This window comes from Epinephelus moara, chromosome 23 (genome assembly GCF_006386435.1).
Source record: "Epinephelus moara isolate mb chromosome 23, YSFRI_EMoa_1.0, whole genome shotgun sequence".
Taxonomy (NCBI): Eukaryota; Metazoa; Chordata; class Actinopteri; order Perciformes; family Serranidae; genus Epinephelus; species Epinephelus moara.
Window position 1 is genome coordinate 30507468 of NC_065528.1, and position 20249 is coordinate 30527716.

At 44.0% G+C, this 20249-nt stretch overlaps 2 protein-coding genes across 30 annotated transcripts in view; one reads left to right on the top strand and one right to left on the bottom strand.

The window, feature by feature from the left end:
- The window catches only part of celf2 (cugbp, Elav-like family member 2), a 321704-nt gene that overhangs the window by 75707 nt on the left and 225748 nt on the right, over positions 1-20249 (top strand). For 5 of the 29 annotated variants that reach the window (XM_050036315.1, XM_050036319.1, XM_050036328.1 and 2 more), the window contains exon 1: positions 11429-11701. The exons of 1 other annotated variant lie outside the window; for it this stretch is intronic. In XM_050036315.1, coding sequence (XP_049892272.1) covers positions 11583-11701 — 119 coding nt within the window. In that variant the 5' untranslated portion in view covers positions 11429-11582. Of the gene's footprint in view, positions 1-11425; positions 11702-20249 lie in introns of those variants that run through there. 23 more of the 29 variants (XM_050036335.1, XM_050036347.1, XM_050036342.1 and 20 more) reach the window with 11 other exon arrangements.
- Positions 1-20249, bottom strand: part of abcc9 (ATP-binding cassette, sub-family C (CFTR/MRP), member 9) — a 555625-nt gene that overhangs the window by 14325 nt on the left and 521051 nt on the right. The window lies entirely within an intron of this gene.

Here is a 20249-nt window from a genome sequence, read left to right on the forward strand (position 1 = left end):
GTTTTTGTTTCTTAAATAACTTCCTGTGAGCAAAATAAAACCTTCAATAACGAGAGCGTGGCGTGGAAACATCTTTAGATTTGCTCTGACTTCTGTGTTTCATTTACATTTGCTCGTTTGCACGTTTCCACATTTGTCTTTTGCTGTATTTAGGCGCATATGCACGGCACTCTCTGTGTGTGTATGTGTGTGTGTGTGTGTGTGTGTGTGTGTGTGTGTGTGTGTTGGGGGAACTCGGTGTGACGTTTTTTTTTTTNGCAACATCATCACACCGGCGGAGCACGACAGCCAAACACACACACACACACACACACACACACACACACACACACACACAAAACATACCAACATTCCTCATGACTGCGCTGTAGTGTTAACATCAGCGCTATAATGCTCTGATATGTCTCTCAGTCAGTCAATACGCCGTCACGAGCCCGTTGATGTCGTCGCGGATGTGAAATTGATTTTACAATATGTAACGATGTTGGGAATGATGACAAATGATCCTCTAATTTTAGCTTATTATCGCGGCCGCCTGCAACATACAGCGCTGTGTGCCTATAGTGTGGCCCATTATGCACGTTTCATACGACCCAGAAAACAGGCATAATGGGCAGATTTGAATTGATTTGCTTGTGTATTCATTTATTTTCAAGGAGCCAAAAATATTTCAGCGAGCCTCGCTGATGTTCATTATAATTCTAATGAAGTCGAAATCTTCACAAAAGAGGAGAGAGCAGCAGGAAGACGGCAAGTCTAAACACAACAACAACAACGTCTATCTCTCTCTTTCTCGTCGTCCCTCGTTCCCTCTTTCTACCCCTCTGTTTTCCTCCTCTCACGTCATCTCTTTCGCTCTATTTCAGTGCCGAATATGAGACGTAGAAAATGCACATTTTGCCATTAATGAGCCATCAGCCGCTGTGGAAAACACAGCCACACCTGACCCCGGGCACTGCTCCACTCCCGGCTTCTATATGCAAACAATACCTGCGCACGTATGCATCCTTATGATGCAACACACACACACTTATACAGCGCTTATTATTTGGATGGCTCCTGTGTGTTTGTGTATTTTTCTTTTTGTTAAGGGATAATTGAGCAGCCATGACGGCCGCTTTCCCACCTAATGGAAGGGGACAAATTAATCTCCCTGTGCTAATGTCTGCAAATGGAACAGGACCACTCCTGCCACCTCCATGCTCAACCAACCTGCTGTGACTGAGTGTGTGTGAGTGTCAGGTTGAGCCTGATCTGATGATGGGTGTCATGCAGCTTGTGTGATTCAGAAATGGTCGGACGCTTGAAAATGATTTCTGATTCCCATTCTCGAAACAGTTTTAAAGCTCTAAAGAATCTCATATTCTCTTTTAACCAACCGAAGACTTGTGTTTGGCAGTGTAGTTTCAAGGTCGACTCTTTATTGAATCTATAGAGTTTTCAGTCCTACACACCTGTTATGATCATAGTTAGGTCTTGGCAATGTGTAGATAATGAAAAATCACTATATTTTCAATTAAATACCTTGATATTGATATTTTAGGGTTGACTTTTGGTGCTTACACAAAATATGAGACTATAGTGACTAGTTGGATAAAGGCAAATGATAGGACAGACTGGTCAGTTCAGAAAATGACATCACTGTACTGTAATACAACCTTAAAAACCAGGAAAAGACAATATAACAACATTCAAAGTCTCATCAATGTAATATCGATATATTGTCAAGCTCTAATTATAGTGGGTAAAATTTATTTTGACTGTTTTATCTGTTGGTTGGTGTTTGGTTTTGAAAATGGACGAAAACAAAATTTTACATATTTAAATAGTTACTTAAATCAGCAGGTCTCAACTGGTCTGACCACTGGGTTCAGATTTCCCCTTAGTCATGAGTTCAAGGTCCCGCAGTTTAATATAATCAGAGTCATACTTTTGTTTGGCCATGTCCTTGAGTTAGTTTGCTGTGTCCGTCAAGCAGCTTCCCATTAGTCACTCACTCTACAGCAGGAAACGGCACTTCAGAGTAAAAGCTCTGTGCTGGAAATTTACTGTTCCTAAAAAATAAAGTGTGTTTTTGTAAACTTGACACATTTGCGAGTCACTTGTGGTCCATTTGGATTGGGACCATCCCACTAGTTAGGAACCACTGACTTAAAAGACTATTCAGGGTCTTATCGTCCAACACAACCTCAATCCGAACTCATGATATACAACAGCTTGGGCAGTGGCCCTACGCTTCAAACTATGACCCTTTAGGTACCCCTTTAGCATCAGTTTTGGACGTGTCGGATTCCGCTTATTACATACATAGAGTCTTTTCAAAATAAAATTTCATGTTCACATGAAGTGTACATTACTACTTTAGATGAAGGTGTCAAAACTACTTGGTAAGATCATGGTTTGGGTTAAAGTAAGTTTGTTACCAGAGTTGAGCCAGAATACTCGGATGAAACAAGTTTCCGATATGGATAACGTACCTTTTACGAGTACGAGTATCAAATGTGTCGAAAACTGTACTCCTGATAAAGGAAAGTCTCCATTGGGTAGCTGTGGTCAGTCTCTTACCCTTGTGATCAAAAATCATCTGAAGCTCAATTCTGAGGTTGTTCTGTAAATGCTTTAATATAAATGATAAATAAAGCAACTTCTGATCAATCCATATCAATGTCAGACTTCAAATAACAACTTCTGTCCACCTATTTCCAGTTTAAGTAATACCCACTTCCTGTTCAAAATCCAGTTCAAATCGTCCCTATTCATTACGTAACTTAGGTTGCGTGCGTAGGCTAACTGGTATGTGTCACTTGAGTCATGTTGCGTACGTCAGAGTAACTACATCTTAGGATTGACTTTTGGTTTCTCAAGGGAGACGAATAGCGCTGTCCTGGGTGAAAGTCCTGTGTCTGTTGGACCGACCTCTCCATCCCGATCTCCTCCCTACACAGACTTTCTCGTTCTTTAGACTACGTCAGTGGAGTGGTTGGTTTTACACTGGAGTTAGTCGAAGGCCCAGTGTGTCTCATTTAGACGCTAAAGGTGCCTTCTGCGCTGGTATCGGACGCCAAGAGACACTGACCAAGCTGCCGTATTCGACGCCCTCAGAATGAGAACGGGTTGTATTTTCCAGGATAGGTGAACGCACATGTGAATGTCAAAGTATTACGGATCCACTGATCCAATCCAACGTATTTGTACCAGTGCTGATATCAACATGATGACGTGAACATGGTGTCTGCTATGATGTAACAAATCCACATTCAGTTCACTGTCTTTGTCAATGTCAGCCACAGCAATCTCTGGCCCCTGTTTGCCTTACTTAAAAATACTTCCAGTGAGTTCCACAGAGTGAGGTGTGTAGCTTTTGAATTTGAGAAAGGAGAGTACTGCTATCAGATCAGATTGGTGTTCGGTTGATGGCCAAATTTGTGTCACACGAAAGTCAGAGGCTGCATGGATGTGAACACCGTGGATTGGCCTTCAGGCCCAGATCAGACAGAAGACTTTAAGGTGTACTGCAGGTGCTAGAAGTGTCAGAGGAGGGCTTAAGAAAGACGGGAATTGTAACCAACTGCGGTAAAACAGTACGTGGAAACAGATTGGTTTCTCAGGAACTCTTGTCATCCATTTGCAGCTTAGGGTTAGGGTTAGGGTTATTCAACCTCATCTTGACTTGAACTTGCCTTACTTAAGACGTACCTTGAATGTCTGTTTGTTCTGCCTGTGCATTGTAAGGACTTGATCAGATTTGAAACACTGTTAACGTTTAAACCAAAAGCAAAGTGTTCAGATGACGAGGGTGGAATCTTCTGTTTGCTTGTGAAGACTTGACATTTCTCTTGGACTAAGATTCAGATTGTGCGAAATCTGTGAACAGCATTTACAGCTGCGTCTCCTCAAACACCTGCATCAGTCTGACTGCAGCCTGTGTTCACGTTTGTTCATATACAAACTGTTTGTGGAGGAAAACGGGGTGAGAGGCCGGGTGAATGTCATCCTATTTTCCCATCTTAATAGCCCATGATCCTGCAGCCGTTCTGCCTCCTAAGCCTCTTCCCGTGGATGACCTCCAGGGAAGATTGTGTTGCTGCTGTTGGAGTACAGAGGAGTTGATTACGCGGCAGTGCCGGGGCTTTGTTCTAAGCGTACGCCCGTCCTTGGCTTTATAGAGAGAGTGAGCGAGAAAAGATTTAGATGAAGAAGAAGAGAAAGAAGAGGAATCTTATCTCTCCCTCGGGGTCTTGCATCCTTTCATTCCAGATTGTCTTGGTGACCTTCTGGCCCCGCCTGGTTTATCCCGACCCTCCGCTGCATCGCTTGTTTACTGTCCCATAATGACATTGTCAATGGCAACAATACGTCCGCTTATCGCCAGGTGTCGGCCGCCACAATGGCTGAATGGCGGCGTAATGGAAAGGAGAATTCGTCCCGTTGTCATCTTGAAGTCTTTGGAGGCGCTCTCCTACTTGGCCGTGTGTGCCGGTGAAAGATAAGATTAATTCTTCATATCGCCGGCTGATTGCGGAATCTTGTATCTAATGCAATTTTTATTTCTCACCCCCCCCGCACACCCTCCTTCCCCTCCTTTCTTTCAAACTGCAGAGTCAAGCATTTTTTTCTTCTCTCTTTGGGGAAAAAAATCTAAATAATTTATCTGTGTTTTGGTGCATTTTTTCCCCTCCTGTACTTACAGGGAGAGTGGAGAGAAATGGAACAGAGACAGACAGGAGGAAAGGCAGATGAGAGTGGGTTTTTTTCTTCTTTTTTTTTTGAATGGGATGAACGTGAGCAGCATGCTGAGGGGAGTAAGAAAAGGGAGCAAAGGATGGCAGGAGGGAGGCGGACGGGGTGGAGGGAGCGAACCCCTCGCTTGGCTCTCGGCTGGAGAGGGGCCAAAGAGGAGCCTGCAGACTTTGGTAATCCCTCTTTTATTAATATGAAGCCAAGCTCAGCAGAATGTAGGCTCACAGACATAACAGAGCTGCTCGCAACCAACTGTCTTTAGGCCTCTCTGTCTGTTTCTTACATGCAGATCTGCTTCACTGGCACGACTGGCCGAGTCCCACCCCTCCCATTTGCCGGGCCAGTAAACCGCCAGTCAATTAAAGCGGCCCCAGTCCGGCGCGCTTCCGCCCGGCGAGTCGAGCTCTCGAGTCTTTTGATCCCGCTTGAGTCCCGGCCTTGGTGTTTGGCACAAAAAGCATCCTGCGTCCTCGCCGAGCCCTGCATGTTACCATGACAACCCCCCCTTACATCACTCAGTGCCCCCCATGTAGCCAATGGGCATTGACCTTTCGCTGTCAGAGCGTGTTAGGGAGCGAGAGATACAGAGGGAGAGGGACGGAGAGAGGGAGAGGGAAGCAGGCACTCGCCGGAAACAACAAACACAAATAGGTCATTAAATTGTAAACACAATTTAAAAGAGACAGAGGCTGCTCGGTTTGAGTCGTGGCCTCAAGTTACTGCGATGTCAGCGCCGGAGTGAGTGTGTTTCCTGCGAATGACAAAAACAGCATGCTCGTCTTCAGAAGGCATGATGTCACAGCTCAGCGGGGAGGCCAGTGGACTCCAAACCTATGAAATCCTGTAAAAACCAGGATTTCAATGGGGCTAAATTTGGCATACTGCACACAGGGAGCTACTGGATGGCACCAGTGTCTCCTCCCTGCAACCTCTAGCTTATGTCTCTCCCAGACGATGCCATATGTCCTCCAACAGTAGCCCTTCAACACAGGAGCACGTGCAGAGAGCAGGTTTAGAGCAGCAGGCAGATAGAGACAGATACCAGCCTTCAGAGATGTTCTCATAAGATGAAATGCATTTAGTGTGGAAGTACCAATTTTAAAGGCAACTTGATGGCACCACAGTGAAATGAGCTTGGTTTTGAGGAGTTGTGCAACCCAGTCACCAGAATAAACGCTGGTATTGTGTGTTTCTGCAAAACGTTTCATATTTGCGGATATGTCGAAACCTTATATTTCTTCATAATTCAAGTTCATGTTGTGAAAGCACTGTGGTTAGCGTGTGGTTAGGTTTAGGTTTAAAAACCTTAAGGTTAGGGTTAGGGTTTGGTCACCACAAACATGGCTGGATATGTCTCAAACTAATGTTAAAAACCTGCTTTTGTCACTACAAAGATGGCTTGACATGCCCCGAACTCTTAAAAAAACAAAGAAAGGAAATGCCACTTTTGTCGCTGCGAACACCGCTGGACAGGTCCTGATATAAAACATACATACAGTACATGCCTGTATATCCCAAATGGACGTTAATTCATACCTGCTTTTGTCGCCACAAACACTGCTGGACATATCCCAAACTGACCTTAAAACGTACATGCTTTTGTTGCTACAAACATCACCAGACCTTTCATAACCTGTTGGTAGAAAATACCTGCTCTTATTGCTTCAAACACCACTGGGAATGCCCTAGATTTACTTTTGAATTAGTCATATTTGTCGCTACAAATGCCGCTAGAAATGTCCGAAACTGATGTTAAAAGTACTGCTGGACACGTCCCAAAAACGTATTAAAAATATCAATGTTTTTTGCTACAAACACCACTGGACTTGTCCCAAATTGACCTTAAAAATATGTGCTTTTATTGCAACAAATATCGCCAGACATGTCCCAAGCTGACGTAAAAAAATACCCACTTTTGTCTCTAGAAACGCTGCTGGACAAGCCCCACTCCCTTTTACAGAAAATACCTGCTTTTGTTGCTACAGACATGACTGGACATATCCCGAACTGACGCACAAAATACATGCTTTTGTTCCTACAAACATCGCTTGGCATGTCCCGAACCAATGTTTAAAAAATACCTGCTTTTGTTACTACAAACGCCGCTGGAAATGTCCTGAACTTTTGTTAAAAAGAACTGCTTTTGTTGCTCCAGAATCCTCTAGAACCTGGAATTTGTACCCAGATTTATGAGTATTTAATGTTTCAGGGGTCTTTTTTTTTTTGAGACTAACACCCGCTATTATTGCTACAAACGCCGCTAGAAATGTCCCAAATTGAGGTTAAAAAAATATGCTACAAGTACTGCTGGATACGCCCCAAAATCTTATTAAAAAATGTCAGATTTTTGCTACAAACACCACCGGATATGTCCCAAACTGACCTTAAAAATATGTGCTTTTATTGCAACAAATATCGCCAGACATGTCCCAAGCTGACGTAAAAAAAATACCCACTTTTGTCGCTACAAACGCTGCTCCAAGCCCCACTCCTTTTTACAGAAAATACCTGCTTTTGTTGCTACAGACAAGGCTGGACATATCCCGAACTGACGCACAAAATACTTGCTTTTGTCGCTACAAACATCGCTTGGCATGTCCCGAACCAGTGTTTAAGAAGTACCTGCTTTTGTTACTACAAATGCCGCTGGAAATGTCCTGAACTTTTGTTAAGAAGAACTGCTTTTGTTGCCCCAGAATCCTCTAGAACCTGGAATTTGTATTGGGGTTTATGGGTATTTAACATTATTCACCAGCCATTGTCTTGGTACTTTGGAAATTCTCTTACCTGCATGAAAACAATGTGTCAGGAACCTTTGGCTTTCATGGAAAACTTTAAGGCAGGTTAGATAAGTCTAATACCTGAAGTGACTTTTTTAATAAATTACACACATTAATATTCAAAGTTTAGATTTGTGTCCCATGGTGCATGATAGTTTCCAGCCTGACGAGAAGGAGGAAACTACATCACTGGAGCACAGGAGCAACTCTCGCATGTCAGCAGGTTTTTGTGTTGCTGCTGTTTCTTGTCAGCATTTAGAAATCACGGACCATGATGTCAGGAAACTGCACGCAACTCGCTCATGTTTACAACCTCATCTGACACGTGATCCCAAAGATTACCGAGGCGGAGAGAGAGGAAAGAAGTCTAAAGGGCAAAACACACAGGCTGTGTCACTTAGCATCACGTCATGTGACACGCTGGACGTGCTATACAGTCAGACAGAGTCATCAAGGTACTTTAGATGGTATGAGCCGATTGACGGGGTGACAGTGATCAAATTGACGCGATTGTGCTGTGTCATGTCGTGGAATCACTCACAAGGCGATCACGTCACGTCAACATCGGGAAACAGGACAGTGGTGTCGCCTGACATGGCCTTAGTGATGCTGCTTCACCCAACACCACATGGATTTGGGGCTTGCTTCGAACGCAGTAAGCAGGGGTATTATAATGGATGCAATACACCACTTTTATTTTTTCACTGCAGAAAACTTGATAATGTAACTGGCATGGGGATTTTAATTAGAAAAACAGGGTTTAACTTGAGCATCCTGAATGGGACTGTTGCAGCCCCATTTTAAAATTTAAGTGTTTTTTTATGCAAAAATACTGCCTAGAGCGGCTTTAATATCCGAGTGTCTGCAGAAATATGAGCTATTGTCAGTGTAAATAACAAATCATCAGTCATCATTGTCAGCCCACAAAAACTGGAACATTTGTAGGACTTAATTGTGTATGTTAATTCGAAAGCGTCGCTCCATTCACCACACTTTCATGCTGTATATTATTTCCCTCTTTACATCCAGCCTCCACTGTAATAAACAGTAAGCAACATATGATCAGTGGCTGCAGCATCTGTTTGATTTGAAATGCATGAGATCATTATATCAGAGTGCTGGTGGCCCGTTCTCTGCTCTTATTCACCACTTTTTTGTTGACACGCTCGCCATGTGTCAATATTTGTCATCATTGCGCGCCTGCCATCAGTTTTGGCTGAGACAAAGTGCAATGAGAGGCCGATCCGATTTGAATGGTAAACAACAGAGGCGGAAATGGGTAATCAAGTTAGAAGTCGGCAAAAGTGCCCGCTGCATTTTAATGGCGGTGGCCCGCGCACGCCGGATAATTTAGGATTTCAATTGTTGTTGTTTTTCAGTGAAATGCAGGTGTTTTGTGAAGACAGACGATTTTGCCCCGTATGCCAAACATTCTAATGAAGCTCACGTACAATCCATAATTTTAACTATCCCCCACCTGCCAGCTAGCCACACACACACACACACACACGTATACACACACACACAAACACAGAGTGCACAAACAGGCATAGTACTCACACACATACACACAATATGCACTAATGAAGCTGTTCTCCTCTCCTCTCTTTTTCGTTCCTGGCTCAGTGAAACATGCATAAATCATAATAAACAGAGAGATGAATTTTTAATCAGCAGCTCCCTGCCTGTGTCTTCAGCCCAGCCTCCTATGGGGAGGAGAGGCTGTGATGTGCCAGGTATATGGAGCAGGATCTGGCAGCGCCTCCTTGGGGAGGGCTACTCACTGAGACATGCCTGTCTGGGCTGCCTCTTCCTGGGCATGATCTGCTGGACCGGGCCGTCTCTCCGGGGACGAGGCAGGTACTGCCGAAACACGCCGTCTGTACCTGCAGGAGGGTTAGGTCCAGACAGGATGGGACATCTGAGGAGGGGGAAGTCTCGGTAATGTTACGGCATCAAGGCTCAGTCACACCTGTTGGTGTTCATCAAGATGCATGAGCATGAATAAAATATTCATTTGGGAAAACTTGGTGGGAAACTCAACAAACGTTATCTTTTTTTTTAATTTATTTTTTAAAATTTGTGATTGTAATTTTTTTACTTACAAGTTTGGCATCATGTGCATTCACCAGATTTTAACCAAAATATTTTGGTGAAAATACCAGGAGGCCCATGACTCTTACAGGACCTGGGATTCATTTTCGGAATACCCACTTATCCTGATCTGTTATAAACACAGTTTTTTGTCAGCTCGACATATTCCAAACTGATTTTAAAAAAATATCTGCTGTTGTTGCTACAAACACTCTTGGACATGTCTTGAATTGTCATAAAATATACATACATAGAATTAATAAAAAAAAAAGCACTTTATTTTGTTGCTTCAAACACTGCTTCGTATGTCCCGAACTGACCATAAGAAATACCCGCTTTTGTAGCCACAAACACAGCTGGACATGTCCTAAACCAACATTAAAAAAAATACCTGCTTTTGTTGATACAAACACTGCTAGACATAGTCCGAATTGACGTTAAAATATTCCCTAGAAACACTGCTGAACATGTCCCAAACTAAGGGAAAAAACCTGCTTTTGTTGCCTCAGACACTATTAAACATGTCTTGAACTGACATTAAAAAATACCCGCTGTTGTCGCTACAAACACTGCCGGAAGTGTCCTGAACAAAGGTTAAGAAATACCCACTTTTGTCGCCGCAGACACTGCCGGGCATGTCTCAAACTGACATTAAACAATACCCACTTTTGTTGCTACGGAAACCACTGGACATGTCCAGTCTATTGTTAAAAAAACACCTACTTTTTTGCTGCAAATGCCGCTGACCGCTGTCCTCAACTGTTTGAAACAAACACCTGTTTTTGTCGCTACAAACACTGCTTGACGTGCCCCAAACTTTTGTTAAAAAACCCCTGCTTTTATTGCCCCAGAATCTTGTAGAGCCTGGGATTTGTACTCGGACTTATGGGTATTTCACATTTCAGGGGCCTGAGTGAGCTTTTTTTAATGGGAGAATTTCAGGGAAGGACTAATTTAGTCTTTTATTATAGACTTGGTCCGACCATTCGCTGGATGTTTGTGGAAAGCTTAGGTGAGAATTGGATGCTGGAGATTGGGAAGGCTCTTTATTATTAAAGCATCTAAACTGTGCAGCCGTTGATGTAGCTGCAAATAAAAGGTCAATCAAAATACCACATCTAGTTGGTTTCATCTGATTTCACTGGATTCCGAGCACAAATCTGATTATGTTTTGTGAGACTTTGAGTGAGACCAGAGCTGGTCAGGGGCATAATAGCAGAGGCTGGAGTTATTGCATATCTGTGTGATATACTAATATCTCGTTTTGCGGTTATTTATACTCTCTCTTAATAAACTGTGAAAATTCAGTGCACGCTTGACTTGATGTTGAACTTGGCCTCTTTCCATCGGTTCAGTACAGCTTTACTATGATGAACATGATTTATTTACCTCATAAAAACTTCATGAAAGCTGAGTTAAGGTTGGTTTATTTTCCACTCTGTCTCCGGCTGCACATCTGAAGCCTTGGCCCGGCTGAGCTGTGACAACAACACAGAGATGATGTGCAGTAAATGTGAACAGTGGGTATCGTTGGCACGGCGCTGGGCCGGACTGGGCCAGCCCCAGCGGCCATGCAGGCAGTCCAGAGCTGGACCGGGGCTAGGCTGCTCTAGAGCTGTAGTATTAGACTCAAATAGGCCCACAACATAACAACATGAGCTGAGCTGTCACAGGGGATTACTTCAGCTAGGCAGGCCAGCGGGGTCTCCACTGCTCTGCTGCTCTAGCAGAGAGGGAGAGTGGAGGTGGTAGTTGTGGTTGTGGTGGAGGTGAGGGGGGGGTAGGGTGCGCTTGTTTCTGCGTGAGAGAAAAGGGAACAACAGCAGAGGCTGAGAGGAACAAGGCGAGAGACAGAGAAGCAAAGACAGGCAGTGAAAACAGGAAGAGAGAAAAAAAAGACAAAAGACGACAGAGGAAGAGTGTGTGAGAGCAGCTTGTAGCCTGATAAGGTGCGTTTGTTTGTTTGTAATGTTGGAGCACTCGTCCGAGCTGGGCTTTGTGGGGAGAGTGTGTGTCGATGCCGTGTGCTGCCCCCCTCCTGCAGCCGCCAGCGCAGGATCCATGGGGACCGACGAGCTGCTGCTGAGGTACACACACACAAACACACACACATGTACACGTGGTCACCCATTTTTCTGACCCAGATGCTGCCGCCGTGCATCCCTCTCGGGGATTGTTACACTTCCATCTGAGGTGTGGCATTGTTGCATGGTCGGGTTTGTATCAACACGGTTTGTGAGCATTTTAATGCGGAGGAGGAGGAAGAGGAGGAGGAGGAGGGGGCGAAACAAAGTACAGGTGCTGGCTTATTCCTTCATTTGAGGGGATTTGACGTCTTGCTCCGAACAGGTTTTGCTGTAATGCCTCCTACCTGGCACTCTGTCTCAGTGTTGTTGTTTCGATGGCAGGAGATTTCTCCCTGCTTTCCTGCAACTGTTTGCCCAGTCAAGCGTAACATCCAACGCTTGTACTTCTCCTTTTCTTTTTTTTGTGCTCTCCCTTTCTGTCTCTCTGTCTCCCTCCTGCTGTGTTAGCAGCGTTGTGTCCGGGACAAGCAGTTAAAGCTGAGATACTAGGAAGTTAGAATCCGACTGACATGCGGTTCCATCAGCAGCTTTTCTCTTTTATCTATCTGCTTTTAAATAAAATATCTGGCAGTTTATTGTCATTCACCTTTGACATCACTGATACATCTGTTATTTTTATTTATATACAGTATTTATTATACCGTTGTGTTTGCCCTTCAGCAAATTTACATTTTCGTATTATTCCACCCACATATGCATGAATATGTATCATTCATGTTCTTATTTTTTCTTAGTGTCAAGAGCTGTAGTTTCTCATGATGGCAGCGCCGACTCTGAAGCTTCTGCTAATAAAATTCTGATATCTAAAAGTTTTAAAGTCCCGCGGGGGGGGGGGAAGAAAATCAATCTTACAGTTAGTGATCGACAGCTACACACTGACAAGCACATTAATATCTGCCTGACTGTAAAGATACTAGTTTATCCGTCTTAGACTTTTCTGTAAACATGTTTCTGGCGCTGGTTTGAAGGGGGCGGGGCTCTGTTGGCACAAGGTGATGTCACATATTTCAACGTGGCAAAACGCATTCAGCGTAGACGAGTGACCAAAGCCAGCTGAGGCGATATTCGGCAGAAGTCGTGGAATTTCATAATCGCATTTTCCAGGCCTGGACAAGTAATGGAAGTAATGAAAATCATTGAAAGTTTTGGAGCAGTCATGGAATTTTCTTGTGTGTAATGAGGTTTTTGTTCCTTGGATAACTGTCCTAGCATATTTGTTTCCTGAAGCTGTCGATGTTAGTAGCTCTAATATGTGTCTAGGTGTGGCAACATTTTGTTTACCATCACGAGCGTATGTCCCTGTTCCCTCGCTCCCTCCATGTATGCTAGCTAGCTGTAATTATGTTTGAATAGAGTTTGAGTCTTAATTGTTTGACAAATGCTGGGAAAGCAGGGCAAGAAATTTTTCATGACTTTTTTTTATTACAGGTCCTTGAATAGTGTTAAAAAGTTTTGAAATTTTGTCCATGAAATTGTGTGGGAACCCTGATTCGTGCTAAATGTGGGCAGTGCTAGGTGTGACGCATGGAAAGCTAATGTTAGCTAGCTGGCTAATAAATACCAAGCCTCCAGGAACAGCGCCAGGCTTTGAAGCCAATTTTACATAGTGGCCAAAAGTGGAATTACAACCTCCATGTCCATCACATGATGCAGTGGGGCCTAAAAAGACTTTTCCCCATAGACTTACACTGAGAAAGAGGTGTCGGTACAATGGAAACATTTGTTTGAGCGCCACAACCCTCGTGAAATGACTCATTATTGGGACTTAATCAATTCTGTTTGATAACATTTCAGAAGTCTAGAAGAGCAGCACAATTAATTAGTTTTATACCTATTCATGTTAGCGAAACGCTAAACTGAAATTTAGCCGTTCGGTCAGCAGAAGTTAGCCGAAGTTAGCCAGTTTCATACTGTGGAAATAGAGCTTCTTTGGCTTCATGTGCCACTGAGCAGCTTTCATAGAAATAAACTGGGCCTGCCTCCAATACTGTATCCAGGTCTCTTCATACGTCCATGATAAGAACCATGAAAATTAATGTTCTGGTACATTTTCTATTTTCTTATGCTCCATGCCTTTCCACGGACTTACTGCCAGCAGGGCAACACCTCTCATTTGGTGGCAGTGTGTATTTTTAAAGGCCAGTATCATACAATATTGGCTGGTTGAACAAGGCAACAATCACTGTCTCCTGCACACATATGACGTTGTTATTGGTTGAGGCTGTGACTTCGCTGGTCAAATATCACCAAAGTTGAACTCCACATGATGCAAAGATGCAAATTTTCTGCCAGTGGAAGCAAATTTCTTGTTGGCTTCTTTATTCACATTGAATTGAAGTGAATGGGAGGCAAATATTTGCCATAATATGATCATTTTGGGTGTGTAACCATGCCCTAATGCTTTTGGCACATTTTATTGTATCTCTAATTGTTCAAAATAAGACTCTAAAGTCAGTACTTTTCAGTTGCTTTAGAACAGTAGAAACTTGATTCAAGATGATCCAAATTTCTATCAGTATTCACCTTCAAAGGCAGCAAAGATCTCTAAAACCCAGATTTGTGTCAGTGGGGTTTGTTTTGTGGTATTGATTGCTTTAGAAGAAAGATAGATAGGAGGGTCTCAGTGTTAAGACCAGAGGCATCCGCTCGACCGAAGCTGGATTTGACATTTTCCAAGCCAACTGAATTTGTGTTTGTTGTTATTTAATTTTATCAGTCCAGGTCTGTCTCCTTTCCTGTACGTTTTAAACCCAAACGGAGAGATGATGGATGATGATATTTCTTCTGAACTCCCCTCCTGTTGCATAAAAGATTGAGACAAGCGTCTGCTGCGCACCCTGATCATGAAAAACAGTCATGCTGAGGTTGACTTGTTTTGCAACGAGTCAACATATTTCATTGATGTTTGCAGGTAGTAATTTATTGCACCATAATTTACTGACTGAATCGGTGAATGCTTCATTGGGTGACAAATGAAACTGCTTTTGAGGCATGCACTTCATTTGCAATTTCCCGATGAAAAATATGACTTTTAACGGTTTCTGCATCAGGCGGTCGCTCCGAGCCAGAAACACGGGGGAAATTTTCCAGAGGTTTAGCCCATGTGCAGGACGGTAGAGTGACTGCAGTTGGGTTGAGGTAGCAGTGTACATCAGAGGACGGATGCCTTTGTAGTGCAGAAGGATTCAATACAGCAGAAATAAATAATGCAGTCAGAGAGATTAAGAACATTTTCATTGTTTTGGGTCTGAAACAATAACTATGAGGTTTGAATCATGACTTTCAGCTTTTACTAGTAGCCTCTTTAAAACCGCCTGCTCAGAACGGGCCAATTGCTTGGTCTCAGGTATTGCTGCTTGCACCTTTCTGGAAGACCACTTGTTCAAACTTCACATCCAACACTGCACTTCCTTGTGTCCAGATCAATACACCTGCCATGGCATAGTGGAGTCCTGAAGCAAAGTCCTAGAGTATAGACAACATTCAGATGCAAAAGGCCACGAACATTTTATGCCCTCAACAAGTCAATGTTCGGCTATTTCCGGGGACAAAAATATTCCGAAAGTAAGATTGCTGATGCTTGAAAGGTTTGAGTTTGCTGTAACGTTACATCTCTGGTTTCTCTTCATCTGTTCTTGAATGTACTGGAACAAGCAAGCTATACCCAGCATGGCGTTAAGAGTTGGTCCTCTCTCAATCAGGCTCCCGGAAGAGTTCCAGGCTTTGACGCCGGTTTTCACAATGGCCAAACAATGGAATAACATCCGTCTCGTGATGCAATGTGGCCCAAATAAAGCAAAGCAAAATTACTTGTTTCGTTATAAGAATTTAATACATTCAGCTTCATAACATTTCAAAAGTCTAGACCAGGGGTCGGCAACCTTTACTAATAAAAGAGGCATTATTGGCCAAAAAAAGAAAAAATCTGTCTGGGGCTGCAAAGCATACTTGAATAAAGGTAGCAGCCTATTAAGTCGAAATTAGCCCATCAACATTACAAATAGGTAGCAAATGAATCTGTCCACACATTATTAAATCCTCTATTTTCCTTTTTTGGATTTGGAATCCATAGCTAGCCTCGATAGAGAGACTTTTAGAGGAAAAGGCACCAGGTCGTAGACGTATGACGCACATTTTAATTGATCAAACGTTAAAACATTTTTTAATTCGATGTATAGGTGTCACATTGTAGAATGACAAACAATGCAACAATGACAAATGAAAATATGAATGTTTAAAAATAATCGTTATTCATTTCCATATAATTTTATGTCAAAACCACAGGGAGCTAGAAGAGAATGTCTAAAGAGCTGCATTCAGTTCGGGAGCGCAGGTTGCCTACCCCTGGTCTATAGAACTGCATCATGAAATTATTTTATCTCCAATCAAATTAGCGGAGAGCTTAACTGGAAGTCAGCCGCTCGGCCGGCGAAGGTCTGTAGTGCGGCAAAACAATGCGTTAAGATCTGGGTAATTTTATACCCAGGTAGTCGATCATTTTGACTTCATGTGTCACTGGGCAACTTTTCTAGGAATGAATGGGGCCCCGTCTCCAGTGCTGTATCCAGTTCTTTATACATCCATGGCTGTACCCAGCATGCAGTTAATAGGTATCCCCTTAGGCATGATGAAGGCGTGACCTGCCTTACTCTTCCTTACTCTGCCTCTAATTGGGTTACCCTGATATCCTAACCAATTTCACTCCTTATGTCTAAATCTAACCAACAAAGGCAACAAGCTTTCTCATCCTATAAAAAAGTATGGCATCCTGTAGATCTCAAGAGCTCAGGCTCAACACTGCACCTCCTTGGGTCCTCAGTAAAACACCTGGCAAGTATGAAGTTGATCAGATGAACGAATGTCAAGAAAGTTTAAGGACAGACAAACAGATAAAGTTAGATTGAGGGTGTTCACAGTTTAGGATTAGTGGCACTTTTTAAAAGAGTCTCACAGTTTCAGGAGAAATCCGCAGCAGAACAAAGATCCTAATTAAGCAGCCAAAGCAATCAAGAAGTCGTCAGGGCCAAATGGTGTAGAAGTCTTGAATGTCCGAGTCAGCCAACTGACCTCAGTCCAACTCATCAAGTGACTCACCTGCTGAAGACCAGACTAGAGGCCAAAAGTCCTGAGTAACGAGCGAGAAGTGAAGATGGCAGCTGTCACGGCCCGGCACAGCATCACCAGGGAAAGTATCAAGTTTCTGCTGATGTCATTCAGTCACTTTATCCAAATAGTAAATGTAATCTATCCAATAGATTGAGCAAAAATTGCCGCATCTCCTTAAGTGTTCATGTGATGTGGATGCAGACACTTTCAAATTAAAAGCTGAAAGTGGAAGTTCATTGATTTTACACATCAAATCAGTTTATTAGTCACTCAGAGTTCTGCTCATTCTGGGAAAGCTGTCGTGTAATGTTGTTTGTTGCTCTGATTTGTGACGCTCTGCTTTACAAATCGGGGGGGTGGACTTTGTGGTGTTTACCAGGCAGGGAGACAAAGAGAGACCATCAAGCTGCATCACAGGAAGTGCAGATCCAGTGTTTTCGGACTCATCCGAGAGACTTAAAGTGAGGGTACGTCGGCCTCTGCTGCTTCGATTTTTGCCAATTCTCTTTTCAATCTGTCTCTCGCGAGTCCTCCAACTTTATAAGAGTGCAATACTCAGAGCACTCTGTAAAAGTTGGAACTTCATAGTCGCTGTGTCACTTCCAATCCAATGTGTTAAAGTGGTGTCTGGATACTTACAGGCTGCGGTATGACAGGAAGTAGGGGAGGAATCTAAGGGGAGGAATTTTGGTGAAAGCTGAGATAATCAGAGCGTTTTCCTATGAGAGTTTGACTGTGAGTTGATATATTTTTTTATGCTCCACCCTTCCACTTTCCTCTTCTTTCCCATCCTCTGGGTTTGGCGGTTAAACCAAGCGTCCCCTCCCACTCACCCCACACAGTGTGCCTTGCTAATGGTGTGGAGGATATTAGTCTTCTATTACAGATATGACCGTTGGTTGAGAGTCACTGCCTCTCCCGGCCATTTAGCCAAATGGGTCAGGGCAATGGGCGTTTAAACAGCCTCTTCTACCACCCCCCACACACACCCACTCCTCCCCGTCTCTCCTCCCAGCCTTCTTGAATCTGCTAAACCAGCCGTCATCGCCTCGGCGAAGGGGAGCGCACCTCGTCTCCGCTACAACGATTTAATCTGCCGAGCACCTTTTCAATCAAAGAGTGTCAGGCAGGGCCGCTCTCGACACGACTCTAATACAATGCATGGACACACACGTACAGGAAGTGAGGGCTGGGCGAGGGTTCGGGGAGGGGAGTGCGGGCGGGGGGGCGCCGGCAAATACTCATGCGCGCACACGTGCACCGTACGCCCAGGCGCAGATCGATACTCGCAATCATCCAGGTGACAATGGGCGCAGGTTTATCAGCCCCTGATTCACACCGTGCTATCATCACCTTCGCACAATCACACAATCAAGGGGGGGTGGCGTGGCAGGGCGGGGGGTGGCATGGCGGGGCCGAGGGTGGCGTTCGGGGGGGTTGGGAGGGAGAGGGTGCATATGTGAACGAGGAGGGAGGGAACAGAGCACGGGCGCTTGCAGGTACATGAAATGTGTGAATATGTGCGTGAAATGAATTGAAATGGGTGTGAAAGTGCATCTATTTGCGGGCGGATGCGTAGACGCCTCCCTTTGTGTTTGTGAGTGTGTGTGTGTGTGTGTGTATTTGCAAATGGTTACTTTCCTATTGTGTGCGTATCACATATGCGGGCGATGTGTTGTATTCCTCCATTTTTCTGAGTGTGTGTGAGAGTTTGTGCACGTACAGTACATCCGTGTGTGTGTGTGTGTGTGTGTGTGTGTGTGTGTGTGTGTTTGTGAGGGTGTGTGTGTGTGTGTGTGTCAGTTGTTATCAGAATGACACCATCCTGCTCTCTCTCCTGCAGCCCCAGAGGATCAGTGGAGCTGCACCAGTTTCAAATGAAAATAAATGAGAGGCAGTGACCGCTACTGCCTGGGTCCCACTTTAATGAGGAAAAGGAGCAGAGAGGGAGGGAGGAGAGGGTGGAGAGGGAGGAGAAGGAGGACAGAGGTGCAGGAGGGATGGGAAGACGGGGAGGGTGGGGCAAAGGCAGGCGGGGTGTGTGTGTGTGTGGGGGGGGGGGTTGGAGAGTGAGGGAGTGATTGGTCGGAGTTGGCGACGAGGGTGCTGAGAGAGACGAATGGAGAGGGGGGGATAGTGATAAATGGAGGGCCTCTCTCTGTCACCGATGCGATGGCCAATTACAGTTGGAGCGCGCTCCGATGCACTGCAGGTGGAGCGTACAGTGTTTTGAGTGGCCGGAGAATATCCCTCCATCCTCCATTTGCATTGAGAGGAGAAATCACTGCACAGTGTACAACTTAGAGCAGCTTTGGGGGGTTTTACTGTGCGATTCACTACAGCTGCATTCATGTCGTACGCCACTGCCCGTCTGGACTCCACTATGCTGGAGTATTTTTTACACCCTGTCCAGCTAAAACCCTGTATCTCCATATATAGTGGGTTTTCAGCGCTGAGATAAACCAAAGGATTATATGCTCCATTAAGGATTCTTCTTCCTCTACTTCTCAGGCTAATTAATCCCACTAAGGAGTCATAAAACATTGTTTCTCTAGCCTGTCCCCAACTCTCACACACATTTAGAATTCAGCCAAAGTGGGGTGTCGGGAGCACGGCTCTGTGCTAAGCTAGCTCAGGAGCAGCCCTTGCTAACAGAGAGTAACAGGGAGACCCTAATGTGCATTGACTGCCTTTTACTACAGACACTTCTTGCTGATATCAGTGAAATGACCTCTTTGGTATGATGTCATCAAATAGGGCAGAGTGTGCAGTGTTATGTTGCAAAACCAGGAGAGGACTTTAACTCTAGTTTTAATCCCCTGAAACATGGTTTAAGAGTTTTAATCAGCTTTGCAGACGATATTTTCACACACTATTTTGACTTAGAAAAGTTTCAAGGCTGCCGTAAAATTTTAAGTTTACTGAATTTGAGGTGATTTTCTTCCAGTCAAATTAACCTGATTCAATTTAAGCTAAATGCTTTAAGTCAGTTAGGTTCCTGGTTCGAACCTTGGGGTGGAGGAGCCCCCCTTTGTGGAGTTTGCATGTTCTCCCTGTGTCAATGTGGGTTTCCTCCAGGTGCTCCAGCTTCCTCCCACAGTCCAAAGACATGCAGTTTAATTGGTGACTCTAACTTGTCAGCTGGGACAGGTTCCAGCCCGTAGCAACCCCTAACAGATAAGTGGTTACGGAAAATGAATGAATTCAGATCAAGTAACCTAAACTAAAGGATTTCAGTACAACTTAATTGATGTCAACATTATTTGACTGGAGAAGTTAACTTATTTGGAATCATAAAAAAATTACCTCAACTTTTCTTCTAAAATTCAGTCAACTGAAACGTTCAAAGCAGCCCAGACACCAACTTTATATTACGTTAAAACATTTTTCACAGTGTTATGTCATAGAATTTTCCATATACAGTGTATATAAATATGTAAAA